This window comes from Parasteatoda tepidariorum, chromosome 6 (assembly GCF_043381705.1).
Source record: "Parasteatoda tepidariorum isolate YZ-2023 chromosome 6, CAS_Ptep_4.0, whole genome shotgun sequence".
Classification (NCBI taxonomy): Eukaryota; Metazoa; Arthropoda; class Arachnida; order Araneae; family Theridiidae; genus Parasteatoda; species Parasteatoda tepidariorum.
This window is the reverse complement of record NC_092209.1, coordinates 21,817,836-21,832,600: the sequence shown is the minus strand read 5'-3', so window position 1 is coordinate 21,832,600 and position 14,765 is coordinate 21,817,836. Positions and strand designations below refer to the sequence as shown.

General features: G+C 28.0%; 2 protein-coding genes across 2 annotated transcripts in view; both read right to left on the bottom strand.

Annotated features, from left to right (window-relative positions):
- The window catches only part of LOC107449486 (astacin-like metalloprotease toxin 5), a 53,630-nt gene extending 53,319 nt beyond the window's left edge, over window positions 1-311 (bottom strand). The window contains exon 1 of the mRNA XM_071181696.1: window positions 175-311. Within this exon, the coding sequence (XP_071037797.1) occupies window positions 175-256 (82 nt within the window). The 5' untranslated portion in view covers window positions 257-311. The remainder of the gene's footprint in view (window positions 1-174) is intronic.
- A 3,656-nt stretch (window positions 312-3,967) lies between these two features.
- Window positions 3,968-14,038, bottom strand: LOC139425751 (astacin-like metalloprotease toxin 5). Its single transcript, XM_071181694.1, has 6 exons — window positions 13,929-14,038; window positions 11,007-11,074; window positions 9,616-9,697; window positions 7,908-8,022; window positions 5,877-6,052; window positions 3,968-4,209 (listed from the first exon to the last, which is right to left on the bottom strand). Exons 1-6 carry the CDS (start codon window positions 14,008-14,010, stop codon window positions 3,983-3,985), a joined length of 750 nt encoding a protein of 249 aa, XP_071037795.1. The 5' UTR covers window positions 14,011-14,038; the 3' UTR covers window positions 3,968-3,982.
- Between the last annotated feature and the right edge of the window lie 727 nt (window positions 14,039-14,765).

Below are 14,765 nucleotides of genomic sequence, written 5' to 3'. Positions count from 1 at the left end.
TTGTATACATTTTACTGTAAGTGGGGGGGGCGCGATGAAAATTATGATTGAAAACTGGGCCGCGAATACTTAAAGGTTGAGAAACGCTGTTTTAATATATGCATAATATCATACCATTTCAAATTGATATATTTTTCTTCAAAAATGCTTAATAAATGGAGAAAAAAATATTACCTTTTTCCTGATCTGGACTTAGCTGAATAAATTCAGCTAAAGTAACAGTGAATAAGCTAATAAGGAGCAGAGTAATCTCCATGTTTGTAAAATTAAGATGGTGGTAAAGGTTTATATTCTGTGACTATGTGACAAAGCTTATAAATGTATTATGTGTGATACGATTATTTAATCTTTGATGAGAAAAAAACCTTCTGTTGTTTTCTTATTCAGAAATCCAAGTAAAACATTTAAATATTTATATTTATCAAAATAAAATCGCTCGATAGCAAGATATGTAAGAAAATGCTATTCATTCTGCAGATGTGAAATGTTAAAAATAAACGTAAATTTTCACAACGCGTTAATTTCAGTCTTTAGCCTTTTTTTATACTTGAAAGAAAAAAATTCTTTTAATTTTTTACCACCTTTAAATTAATCCAATTTTCTAATTTCAAAACTATTTCGCTTTATAAAAAATATAAAAGTTAATTTAAAGAAAAATATTTATTTCAAAAATGATAGTTTTTTTTTATTATTTTATTTTGTTTTTTTTGTGTTCCTGGAGATGATTTCCTGGAGACATGAATTTGTTTAGTTCTTGTTTACAACATTGAAGCAAAACTTTTAAATAAATAAATAGTCTGAAAACGTAATTTCTGAATTAAATTTATCATCGTGAGTTAATTCTATGAAAATTACTTGAATTCCATGGTTTATATTACCCTTAAATAAAGAAAACTCTCAATTTAGTGCTTTTGTAATTGCCGTCAGTAAACCAAAGTAGTTGGAATTTTATGTTTACCCTTGGTTTGTATCGCATAAAGAGGAAAATTATGAAAACCTTCAATAGTTTTGCCCAATAACTCTTTCACAATTTTTGATATTTTTTAATAATCTAAAAAACAAAAGTTTTTTAAAAAAATTAATACAAAATAATGAGCAGAAAACCGTCAGTGGAAAATTTATCATTATTACAGAAAATTTTTTATAGTATTATTCATTATTAAAAAAAATATCCAAAATTTTATTTGACACTCAGGCTTCGAAAATTAAACGGACAGGGGTGATTTTTATAAAAATATTTAATAAATGTTTTTATTGGAACGTTCTGAACGACTTAGAGTATGCAAATACAAAGAAAGACAAGTATCGCATAAAACAAGATAATTTAATTTTAATAGTGTTTTCATGAGAACTTACCTCTCTATTTTATATGTATTTATTTACACAAATGATTCACCTAAAATTTTGCTAGAATAATTCACATACACTCTTTTATCACAAAAAAATATGAATTGTTTGAAAGAGAATGAAATCGCCCTATTTGTGCAAGAATAAATTTTTATTTGCGTATACTATAATAAAATTTGACTTTTGATAATAGAAATATTGATTAGGCGCAAAAAGAGGTATTCATTATTTTAAAAAAGGAAAAGTACAATCTCTGATGATTCATAATAGTTTGAATGATAAATCAAGAAAACCAAAGAAAAAAAAATCTAGAGAAATTTGTCTTCATTATTTTTTTAAGCACGTTTAGTAAATCTTTTTAACCACTTTTTGTTATTTACAGTACATGGAATTATGAATCTAAAAATATTGTTAGATTATTTCCTTATCATGTATTTACATCTATGTTTTTATAACACAATAATCATAATACACCCGCAGCGTAATTTTTGTGTCTTTCATAATAAAATACTACAAAATGAGCTACATAGTAGGATCAGTGACGTATTTTAAATTGATGTTTTTATAACACTTTAATAATAATACACCGGCAGTGTAATTTTTGTGTCTTTCATAATAAAATAATACAAAATGAGCTACATAGTAGGATTAGTGACATATTTTAAATCAATGTTTTTATAACACTTTAATAATAATACACCGGCAGTGTAATTTTTGTGTCTTTCATAATAAAATAATACAAAATCAGCTACATAGTAAGATCAGTGACATATTTTAAATCGATGTTTTTATAGCACTTTAATAATAATACACCGGCAGTGTAATTTATGTGTCTTTCATAATAAAATAATACAAAATGAGCTACATAGTAGGATCAGTGACATATTTTAAATCGATGTTTTTACAACACTTTAATAATACAAATTTTTAATAATAATAGAAATTTTTTTAACAATTGTCAAGAAAAAGTTTTTTGCGTCATTTTAAAGAATTCGAATTTATACGGCAAGATATAAAATGTGAAAAAAATCGGTTAAATAGTTCCTGGGAAATTGAATTTCAATAAAGTCAGATATTTAAAATTTGATTTTTCAAGAACTATTTAATAGAATTTGCAATAATTTTGCATTTTGCCATGTAAAATTGTATTTCTTAAAATGATGCAAAATATTCTGTACCTTACAATTCAATTTTTTTTCAACGATTATTAAATAAAATAATAAAAAATAATACTTACTAAAAGTTATTTTTTGCATGGAATTATCTTTGGGTAAAAATTTTATACATGCATGCAAAATGAGCAAAAAGTAAAATGAACATTAAATTGTCCAAACTTTGGAAGCACCCTCCTGACCAAACTATTGAGACCATCTTTCAAAATTGCAGCTTCTCCCTATATTTATGGGATCAGAAATCCGAATCGGTTAAAAAAAGAAAAAGGTATGATTATTAAAAAAAAAAAAATGTTTTTGTCAGATTTTGTAACCTATATAGTCTGCTCTTGTTAACTGGCCTATTTGAGGTCACCCCCTCGAGTCATTAAGTCGAGTCTGAGTCCGAGAACGTGAAGATCCAATCATTAAAGCAACAGTTATTCAGTGTGGTCCATTTTTTTTCACTGTACATTGGCAATTTATGAAACAGTTTCTTATCAGAAGTTCAACCCAAATAGAGTGTTAGTAGAGATATCTTAAAGATGCTTTCAAATTTCAGTTTAACCAATTAACTTTTTTCTATTAGGTATCTTCTATTATCATATCTTCCTTCTATTCTGTTTTAAATATTCGAAATTAACTAAAAATAGAAACTGAGATAATGGCAGGGGCAGATTAAAGGCCTGGCTCCGTTCATGACTTTTCAAGACTGCCCCAGGAGCTCTTTCCCCCAAACACTGCTCTACTCAGCTGCCTAGGATCTATCTTATTTCCCCGAATATATTTGAATAACGCAATATCCAAGGTTAATCTCTCTGCGATACACATTAATATTCATATAGACTTGGCAAACAAACCCCAGAATTTTCGACATGATTCTAGACAAGTATTGTATTTGTCCTATCGCTTTGAAACTTTAATTCTCATTAAACACTATTTTTTTTGGCTAAAATGGTAGCAAAATATCGCCTAGACCGCAAGAATGTCTCAAAACTAAGTCTACCGTAAGAAATAATTAGACGTTATTTTTTTCTCTAAATTACGTTAGAATTACGCAACTTCCCAATACTTTTTTTAAAAATTAAACTGTTTATCTGATATATTTAGTCTCATGACAAAAGAATATTCGGCAAGATTTTCTCACATTTAAAATTTCGTAGCATTAATATGTGTGATTGCGTATATTATAGATGAATGTCACAGACAAAGAATGCCAGTTAAAATTATCCTTGACTGGTTATACGAAACTGGGTAATTACATTCAATTACCCAGTACAGGTAACCGGTACTGTACACTGAAATTTGTCAACCGTGACCGGTTAATAAGCAGACAATGAAAGTCTAGTTGCTATGTGCTATTTACCCGGAACATCTCTAGTAGGGATTAATTAAATGCAAATTAAGAAAATAAATTGAAGAAAATTAGAAATGTCAAATAAAAGCAGCCTGGAAATAATGAAATATTTTATTCTTATCATTTATTAATAAGAGTTACATTTGTACATTTTGTTTACTCTTTCAATATCACTTTTGTTCATTCCTGGCTTTTTGAATGAGTAAACTAATTTCTGTCCATTTCTGGCCACCATCGTGTCCTTTCCATTGTAGGAGAAGGCTCTGTTACCGTAAATCATGATGGAGTCGTAATCAAATGAATTGTACAAGATATTCCCTTGTGGACTGACCTTTTTGAAGTTATGCCGAACACCTAGATAATAACAAATTATAGATTTGAACTGAAACATAGTAAATAGTTAAATTTCATGCGTAAGCTACGTGATAAATAACTTCTGATTCTCCACTACAGTTTTAATCCTTTATAATTCCACTTTTACTTTAACCCTTTTTAAGGCCTTGGTAAATATACTTACCACCACTTTTAATTTAGGTTTCCATTTGTTAGTAACTTTAGCTTTCTTGAAGTGCGTATGAATAAAATTGGTAACTTTTTGTTAGTTTAAAAAAACGCATAAAAGTTTTGAAATAGTTTGAAGTTTGTAGCATTTATAAAATTTATTTTATAAATAAAGAAAAATAAAAGTCAATAAGTTATTACTAGATCATGTTAAATATATTTACCATAAAAAAATGGCATTTTTATAAACTAAATGATTTTTTTTCCTTATATCAAGTACTGTTCTTAAAACAATTTCAATTCTGAAAATACAATAATTTACCTTTACTAGAAATAAATGGCCCATTAAAGGGTTAAAGGTAAATATTTTGCGCTTTGATAAATTTTCGTCAACAATGAAACATGTATTTTTTTAATCTTTTTCTTTAATGTTTGAATCATCGAAGATAGTTTTTTTTTTGTCGTATGCTTGTTTAGGCAATGGGGGTGCGATGTTCCTGTTTTTCAGTGACGCCATCTATGGCCAGGAATTCGACTTCTGCCCGCCATTCACACAACCACAACCCGTTTATAGGGCGGGTCACATTCACACACAAAGGAGAAAGTACACAGAACACACAGAGAGAGAAAGAAACATCCATGCCTTGCCCGGGATTCGAACACAGGACCTTTCTGATGCAAGGACAGCTTCCTGCCCCTACACAGGCCGGTCGGCATCGAAGATGTGAAATGCCAATTAAGGAAAGTTATAAACTAAATATCATAAAACTGTAAAGTTAGTTAGCATATGTCCGTATGTAGATTTGCCCAAGAAAACTATTAGAATTGTGGGCTTAGCAATATGCAAATGTGAACCACACACTAAGTTAACACATTTTTATACGTTTCCACTAAGTTTACACGCAATTTACTCACCAGTTCGTGTCACAGTAAATAATTTCAAAACAATCTTTCCATTAGACTATCAAGGCCGGTTATCATTGACATTATCTAAAAGTAAAAAATCTGTTTTAATTTTTGCACAGTGGCGAGTACTAGACCTGTTTCTAAAAGCAATTGCGCAATAATTTTGTATTCTGAACAATTTAAAGGTTTGAGTTGATGCTTGATCCAGTAATTCCCCTGTCTTCTGGGTCGGGAGCCAAATTACACGGCTCTGCATTTGAATATCGATGGCTGTAAACTCAGAATTGGGACGGCTGTTCATCTCCAGTTATATGGTTATAAATTAAAGTAAAATTAGTTGCATTAAAACTTAAGCGAAGGCAAAAATAATTTTAATATGTTAAGCATACCCATATTGTGGTACCAATTCATGTTATTGATCAACAAACTTCTGAAAGTATCACTTACACGAGTCATCAAATAAACTCCTCAGATATTTGATAACACCAGCAAATAATTTTAATATTTATATACTGTTTTTGCAGATATCCCAGCTGCACAGATCCAAAATCAAGTTGAATATTAAACAGCTAATCTTTTTTTTTAAAAAAAAGGGAAACAGAATATTTACTTACTTTCTTTAACATTTTCCAGATAAATGATCAAGTACTCATCTCTGTCTGATCTGTTCTGTTCGTGGTAGAAGCCAACAGCGTGCCCCAACTCATGGACTATTGTACCAATGTAGTGACAACCGTTACCGAGTGATAATTCCTGTAGACCGTTCAATTTACCCACATAAGAATAGCACCTGTGTAATCAGAAATGAAAGAAATTTTGCTTGAAGCATGAAACTCATTTTAATTAATTTTCGTTATAGTATATATATATATATACAGAGAGAAGGAGAGGGGGGGGGAATTCAAAATACAATTCCAGCAGAAAACGAATATTTTAAGATATGTATGTTAGCAAGACTGCACTTCATCAGGGCGTATAGATAAATTGTAAGCCTTCATATGTGTATATATATAAATTGTAATATGTAAAAATATATAAATTTTAAAACTATAAAAAATATGAAGATATTCCTTTTTCCTTTATTCCTTTGTAAAGTGATAGTGCAATTACTATTTTTAAACGTGGTATTTTCAAAGATTTGAAAATACAAGTTGACTATTTTTTGTAAAAAGAAAAATTTTAGTCTGAAGTAAGAACTTTAAAAAAAATAGCACATTTGCTGTAATTCTGGCTTAAGACTTCAGCATTGATTTTATATACTCTTTGCATTTTTCACGCTTATAGCAAAATATTTGGAGAAAAAAAATATTTTTATAAAAATTTCCTGCAGTGAAAGAAAAAAAAAGTTTTTTTTCGACTATTTTGAATTAGTGATATTCCGTCGTCCAGATTATGACAATGTGGGCTCCATTACCATATTTATTCTCGATAACATCAGAAAATTTACCGTTTTCTATTTTGAAATTTAAATCTTTATATTTTAGTCTTTAAAATTTATACATTAAATACATATACCGTTTTTTATCTACTCCTCTTTTGGTGTTTGATTTTCGTCAGGTCAACGGGTTCATAGATCTGGTCTGACTTCGTCAGGCCAGAAAAGGATCAGCAACAACAACAACCGATTTTTAAAACCATCTATTGAGTGTAATGTAGCCGTCAGCATTTTTTCTTGTTTGCTTCTTCTATCTCAGTTTCCTATCCCCAAATTTTCTGTTCGCAAGATGAAGGGTAATAAAAAATAAAAGTTTATGGTACTACATTTTATGTTACTGCATATTGTTTTTTAATCATTTTTGTATTTCTTTTTATTGGTCATTTATACAAATAATGTGTAATGAATGGAAGCAGTTCGGAAAAATTGGTTCAAATTGTTTACAGTAGGGATATAGTGAACTCCCGGTTATAGTGAACCAAAATTTTGGTCCCTTGAAGGTTCACTATAGCGGGGATTGACTGTATATATATATATATATATATATATNTGCACCTATTTCAGAGTAGAAAGTTATGAGTTTTCAATTTCTGAAATTCTGAAGTTCTTTTATCTCAGATGGAATACTAAATAAGTTTGTGAAAGTAATTACATTAAATTGTGAAAGTTTTACTACACTGTTAACAATTTGGGAAATTATAATACTATGCAATTTTTATACGTTATTAAATTAAACAGTATAATTGGACTTCTTGGTTGTGATTATATGGTACTAACGATATTATGGTTCCATTTGAATGGAAGGAAAAGTTAAATTCTACATTATTATGGTTGCAGTGAATATGAACCATATTATAGTTCAAGTTCAACACTTGTTTCAATGTTGAACTGATTTTCTGCAAGTGTATCAGCTCAATGTCTACATCTTATCAGCAATCGCAAAAAAAATATGGAATTTTATTGAATTAATTTGGCTGATCTTTAAGCAAAAAAGTAAAACATCCATCTATCTATCTATATGTATGCATATATGCATGTATGTATGTATGGATAGATAGATAGATAGATATAAGAATAACACCTGTGGTGACGTAAGCGAAATAAATTATGCTTGAAGCATTGAACTCATTTTAATTTATTTTTATTATATATATACATATAAATGCAGAGAGAGAGGGAGGAAGCGAGAGAGATAAACATTTTGACTTACCCTTTCCCTAAAAAGATAAAGATATAGTTTCTTTCGTCTGTTCTTGGAACAAATCGAACGCAGGTGTTATTGTGGTAATTATCCATAGCTCTCATGATTAAGGTTGTTCTATGTCCTTCATAAATATGAAACATTTTAATAAGCCACTGCTTACTTATAATTGCAACATTCACTTAGCAAAAAATGGAGAAAAAAGAACTTCTTGAAGAAGCAAGAAAAACGAAGAACAATAAAAGCATTAAACACATTCAAGAAAAAACACTAATTATAACAAAAATGATTCTCAATAAAAATTACAAGTCACATACTCGTCCATAAAAATGCACTTTTACTGCTGCATAAAATATGTTTTTTTTTCCCTCAACAAGCATAAAACATTTTTCTTAATATGTAAATATAGCGCAACTTTGTTGAAGCATATATTTGCGCATTCAATATTTTTAATTATAAAAACATTTTCATTAGTAAAAAAAAAAACATTTTTATAAATTATTTTAAATACTCCATACAGTTTGAAAAGTTAAATCTGCTTCTCACAGTTTCGTATGGCCGAAACTGTACAAAAATATGAAACTATAATGTACCTATCTGAAACTATCTGATCTTTATTAATTTTTCCTAAGAACTCAAAAATAAGGGGCGAAATCGTTTAAATATATAAACAAAATGTAAAATATACTGTTATTTATTGCCTGCATTTAACCTTTTTTTTCACTTTTTTATAACAGTATTTTTATACTCTTTTCAAACTGTTCACAAGCAGAATAAATTACACTTTAGTACTCAATTTAACAGCACTCCAAAAAATTTCCTGAAGAAAATGATTAAATAACTATTTATTTCTAAGTTATTTTCCCTTATTAAACCAAAACAAACCCATAACCACAAACTGTTAAAAATCGTTTATTTACTATTTTCAGTTAATCCTATTACATAACCAGAAATTTATCCTCACCCACTAGGCCTAACGGCAACAAGTATCGATTCTTCAAAAGCTGAAAGCCAAGTAACGTGATAAAGATGATAATTTCCTTTTCTTATTTTCATTCTCATCGAATGCCTAACCCAACAACAGTTGCCAAATAATCTTATAGCAATTAGTGTATGGCACAAAAGCTGAATTTACGGAGTGAATTTATAGAACCATCTTTATAAATACAAATTTGTCTGCTACCTCAATGCAGTCAGTTAGAGATTTTTATTGAAAAATTCAGATTAATCGAGAAACATGTAACTAAATTTGCCAATTTGATCTTAAAATCTAAATATTAAGACTTTATTTTGCTTCAATTTAATACTGAAGAATTGGAATAAATAACCTAAAGAACAGAACCTAATTTCAATGTAATAAAGTTAAATTTCATTTTTACGGTTTGAAAACCATGTTAGTAGTGAATGGTTACAAACCCTTATAGTTTTGTATTCACAATATTTTAATCTAATCAATCATTAAACGTTGTCAGATCCGTGGATGAAAAAAGGGCTCCTAACCGTAATGCTTCAAGTGAATTGGGTAGACAAACTGCTGCCAGTTATTTTAGCGTAATTTTAGAATGAAAATTCTAACAGTGCAGTTACAAAACGTAAAATCTATACTATTTCATAAAATATATATATATAAAAGGATACTATTGCCGTTATGATAGTAAATGAGACAGATAAATAGTTTAAAAGAGAATTTGAATTTGTTTATAAATCAGTATCTTACGTAAAGAAGTGCCTATGACGTAAGGAATTGTCGCATTTGGCCATCTCCACCTGATTCCAGCGATAGAGGTTCGTTCAATGTCCTATAATAAAATAATAAATACCTCTTGAAACTGCACAATAAAATCAAATGAATGAAAGGAATTGAAATTGATTGCAATTAAGTAACTAACAGCTTTGAAATTAAGTGACAGCTTTGAATTAATAATGTGCATGAATAATTTATTATGGTAACATCATTTTCAACTTTTATTATTATTATTTAATATAATTTTTATTATAAGTAATTAATTGCAAAATTATTATTAATTTACCCACATAATAAAAGTAAATAAATCTATAACTAATATGTATATGAAACTTAGTGGTAAGTATTAGAAGTAGACAGCAATTAAAGTTATAAAGAATTATATTTTTTTCAAAACAGATGTTTCAGATGTGTTAATAATATAAGAGGGATACATATTTTTACACTGCATATTTCAATTTCAATTTAATTAGTTATTAAATTTAAATAATTAATTGATGCATTAAAACGACTGAGTCGATGACAGTTAAAATCCTTTATTCAATTTATTGAAAATGCCTTTAATAAAATTTTATTGAAAAATATTGTATTTTCTTTTATAATTATATTAAAGGAAATGAATAATATATGCAGTATGAAAATTAAACAATGCTAAAAATATTAAGAATTAATAGCATACCCTCCAACTTATGAGGATTTTGAAAATAATTCTTTCTAGTGGTAGCGAACCAAAGTAGAAATTTTTAAAGCAAATGGATCTCTCATAAAACTTTTATCAGAACTTAAGAATCTAGCCATATGGCCTGCACTTTTATAAGTAATAGTGGACAGGTTAAGCTAAAATTAATTTTTTTTAAATATTAAGACATTAATTTTGCTACCGTCTGAAAAGAAGATTTCTGAAACTACGGAAATTCCGTAGCAGTTGGAGGGTATGTAACAGTAACAGTGTGTTAGATGTTGAATTGCATTTCTTTAGATAGTACAGAATTTTATTTCATAAAAAAATATTTTTTTGATTTAAAAAAAAAATAGAAAATTATGTTTACTATGGTGAAAATGTCAGAACTTTATTACATTTTAAAGATGTAAAACTTTCAACCATAAAGATGCCTGATTTCTAAGGTTTATTAAACTTTTTTTAGATCATTAATTCTTTAATTTCAAAATGCAGTTTTATTTTCATATCTTTTCCAAAACATAAAAATATTGATAGAGAACAGCGAGGCAATAGCGAGTAACATTTTATACTCTTTACAATAAGATATTTTGTTATCCAACATTTTTGCAGATGTAAATTATTAAATAAATTTTCTTTTTTTTAAAAAAAATGCGATTATACTTAATTATAAAACAATACTTACCAAAGGTCCATTAATACCAGCCATATCACCATCATATAAATCAGGATTTTCAAGAGCCAAAGTAGCTACTGAAATTATAAAGTTTTGATATAGCAAACATTTATAGATCTATTAAATAATTAATAAATCAATTAAATAACCTTATAGAAGGTTACGACAAAATATATTTCTTGAGTTGTAGTGCCTCAGGGGATAGAAAAATCGCCTCCTATTTAGGACACCCAGGTTCGAATCCTAGTGGTGGCTGGTTGATACGAATTCTGCTCCCGACTCGCTCCGACCACAGTGATGATGTAAAATATCATCAATGAAAGATGGGTAATTGGTCAGAATCCAATTCAACGTAAGAATCCGTTATCAACTCTTTAGAAGAATATGTTGTAGAGAAGTATCGAATATATATATATTGAAAAAAGTTTTTTGATTATATTCAAAAATTTTTCAATACTGGCTTTCGTTAATTAAAGAAATTAATTTCAATGATGAATAACTGTTTCTCTTATATCTAAATAACTGAAAATAAGGGCGAAATTGAAAAATTATTGTTTGGAAGTGAGCAGTGTTTGAATGATTTTACCTCTGACTCAGAGAAAGACACATGTATTTTCACTTATTTTGTACTAAATTAAGAGAAGATAATAAAAAAATGAAAAATATATTTGATAAAAATCTCCCTCAAAGGTTTAATATGAAACACACTTTATAAAATTGAAATTCGAACATATAATCATGCTGTTCAAATCTTAATTTATTATATCTAGTGTATATGTGACAGGTGTAACTAATGATAGATAGGCCAAGTTTGCAAAGCTCAAAAGCACCGCAATAAGAGCACTCAAAGCATAAAAAAAATGTATAAACAAATCTTCCAAATCATTAAAACGTGTCTTCATGTGAGATAGTACCAAGATAATACCAAAACAATAGATTCGTAACATCTATTTGTTGTTATCTTGAATAATAGTTACTTTATGGCCAAAGAAAAATAATCTATAAAACAAAGTAATCACTCGCATTTGTCTTAAAATAATATATCATAATTTCACGAAAAATGCTTGATTACCTTTGTCTTGCTTGACTATCTTTCGGTCGGATATCACACTCAATATTTTTTTTAAAAATTCACAAAATTGTACATAACGCCAAGCATTTTTTTCTACTATACTAGTTTCTTTAGAAAAACTTATAATTTATAATAAAATTTAAATTAAAATTAACGTTGGTATTTAAATTTATAATATAATTTATGAATATTTACTTTAATTTAAGTATTATAAATATGTTTTAATAAAGATTTTAAATCTCTCTTCGAAGAAAAAATGCGTGCTTTGGTCTTCTTCTCAGAAGAAAAATTTCTCGAGGCTCATTAGCGGGGAGCCTAAGAATCTGTCTTATAATTACGTACTTTGACATATTAAAATTCTAATGTTTATATAGTTATTATCCATTAAGGGCGTTTTTGAAGGCTCCATCGTAATATGAAATTATGCTTTTTTGCCAATAATATGTTATTTCAATAACTGCTGTAAGTTTGCAATAACTGCTCAGGATTGTTAGGTCAAGTTATAATTATTTAAAGCCAGCGTTGTCTACTCTTATTTTGAAAATGGTGCAAAACATCAATATGAGGAAAATTCATAATTTTTGGAAAATTGAAAGCGTTTGTGTTCTAGCTGCTTAATGTTTAGAAACTTACTCCAATGCTGCATTAACTGGGCTCATAAAAATTTGCAAAACTGAGAAAACAGCAGTGAATTTGATAATTTTCATTTAGGTGGGAAAAAGTCGCCAAATTGGTGATTTTTTAAAATTGAATTTTTTTTTTTAAATATTCAAGTTATTTGTCTGTTTTGAAGCCCAGATAATTCTTTACGGAAAGATTATGTGTGTAGTTTAAAATCATCGCATTGCGTCTGAAACTATGCTATATTTTCCTTCGCGACAGAGCGTACAGAACTTGCGATAGCAATACTATTCTGTAGTGAGTGACCGGGTGGCTAAATTAAAATACACCACTAACTAATAAAACATGAATAAACCAAGATTGATGCTCTCTGAGAAATTGTCAGTTTGCCTGCCAAATCATATTTCCAAATTGAAGTGAATAAATGTTATAAACAAGTTGAAATTCAGAAAAATTAAATTTAAATTTATTTATTTAATTAAATTATTTATTAAATTTAAATTAAATTATTTTATTAATTCGCAAAAGTGTCAGGACACTTATTTCGGCAATTTTTAAGTTTTTAAGGATCATAGAAATCATGTTATAATATTGCAAATCTAAATATATTCTCAACCCCCAAAACAAATGTTATTTATTGTGGCATCATTTAGCCAAGACAGCAGAATGATAGAAAACTCGGAAAAACTGAAATAATTTGAGCTTCTTAAACGCTGGTTGCAATTAAATAATTACAATATTTTAACTTATTTCACTCTTTTAAACCTCCAATTAAACAAAAAAAACTATTGCATATTGATTGTACGGTTTAAAGTTGTGTTAAAAAAATTTTAAAACGACGTTCGATTTTATCGGTTTTTTAAATTTTGAGTGGGATGCGTGACTGGAAAATACGAACCTATTTTAAAGATTTTCATGCAATGGATGTGATTTTTATGTTCTTTTCAAATGAGACATCTTCTCCTAAATGAAGCAATTTGAATTTAAAAACTTCTTTCGGCCCACCCTAGTATACACCCAATACACATAATCCCCACTTGCCCTTCGTGCCCTTCTACCCTTTATTATTGTATTCATCCTCTCCTTCAATGTTGAATAGTTTAACACTAAATTTTCCCTAGATTTTCGCTAAGATTTTTAATTTTCCCTAAAAAAAGAAATATATTTATAAAGTAAAACCATTTCAAACTAATTTTTTTCCCTTCAAAAATGCGTAAAAAATGAAAAAAAAATATTACCTTTTTCTTGATCCGGACTTAGCTGAATAAATTCAGCTAAAGTAACGGTGAATAAGCCAATAAGGAACAGAGTAATCTCCATGTTTGTAAAATTAAGATGGAGGTAAAGGTTTATACTCTGTGACTATTTGACAAAGCTTTTAAATGTATCAAGTGTGATGCGACTATTTAATCTTTGATGGGAAAAGGCCTTCTGTTGTTTTTTTTATTCAGAAATCTAAGTAAAACATTTAAATATTTATATTTATCAAAATAAAATCGCTCGAGAACAGGATGTATAAGAAAATGCCAATCATTTTGCAGATGTGAAATGTTAAAAATAAACGTAAATTATCATAAGGATTTAATATCAGTTTTCAACTTTTTTTTATGCTTGAAAGAAAAAAAAATTATAATTTTTATCACTTTTAAATAAATCCAATTTTCTAATTTCAAAACTATTTAACTTTATAAAAAATATAAAATATAATTGAACCAAATAATTATTTCAAAAATGGCAGTTTTTTTTTTAAATGATTTTTTGTTTTCTATTTTTACTGGAGACATGAATTTGTTTAGTTCTTGTTTACTACATTGAAACAACTTTTTAATAAATAAATAGTTTGGAAATGTAATTTATGATTCAAAATTTATCCTAGTTAGTTAGTTAATACTGTGAAAATTAGTTAAATTGTATGAGAGTTAAATTGTATTAGTTAAATTGTATGTATCGCATAAAGAGGAAAATTATAGAAAACTTCAATAGTTTGTCCAATAAGAAATTAAGAATTTTTAACATTTTTAATAATAATGAGCAAATGTGCATAATATACACGAACGCGAGAACACCGTATTTGG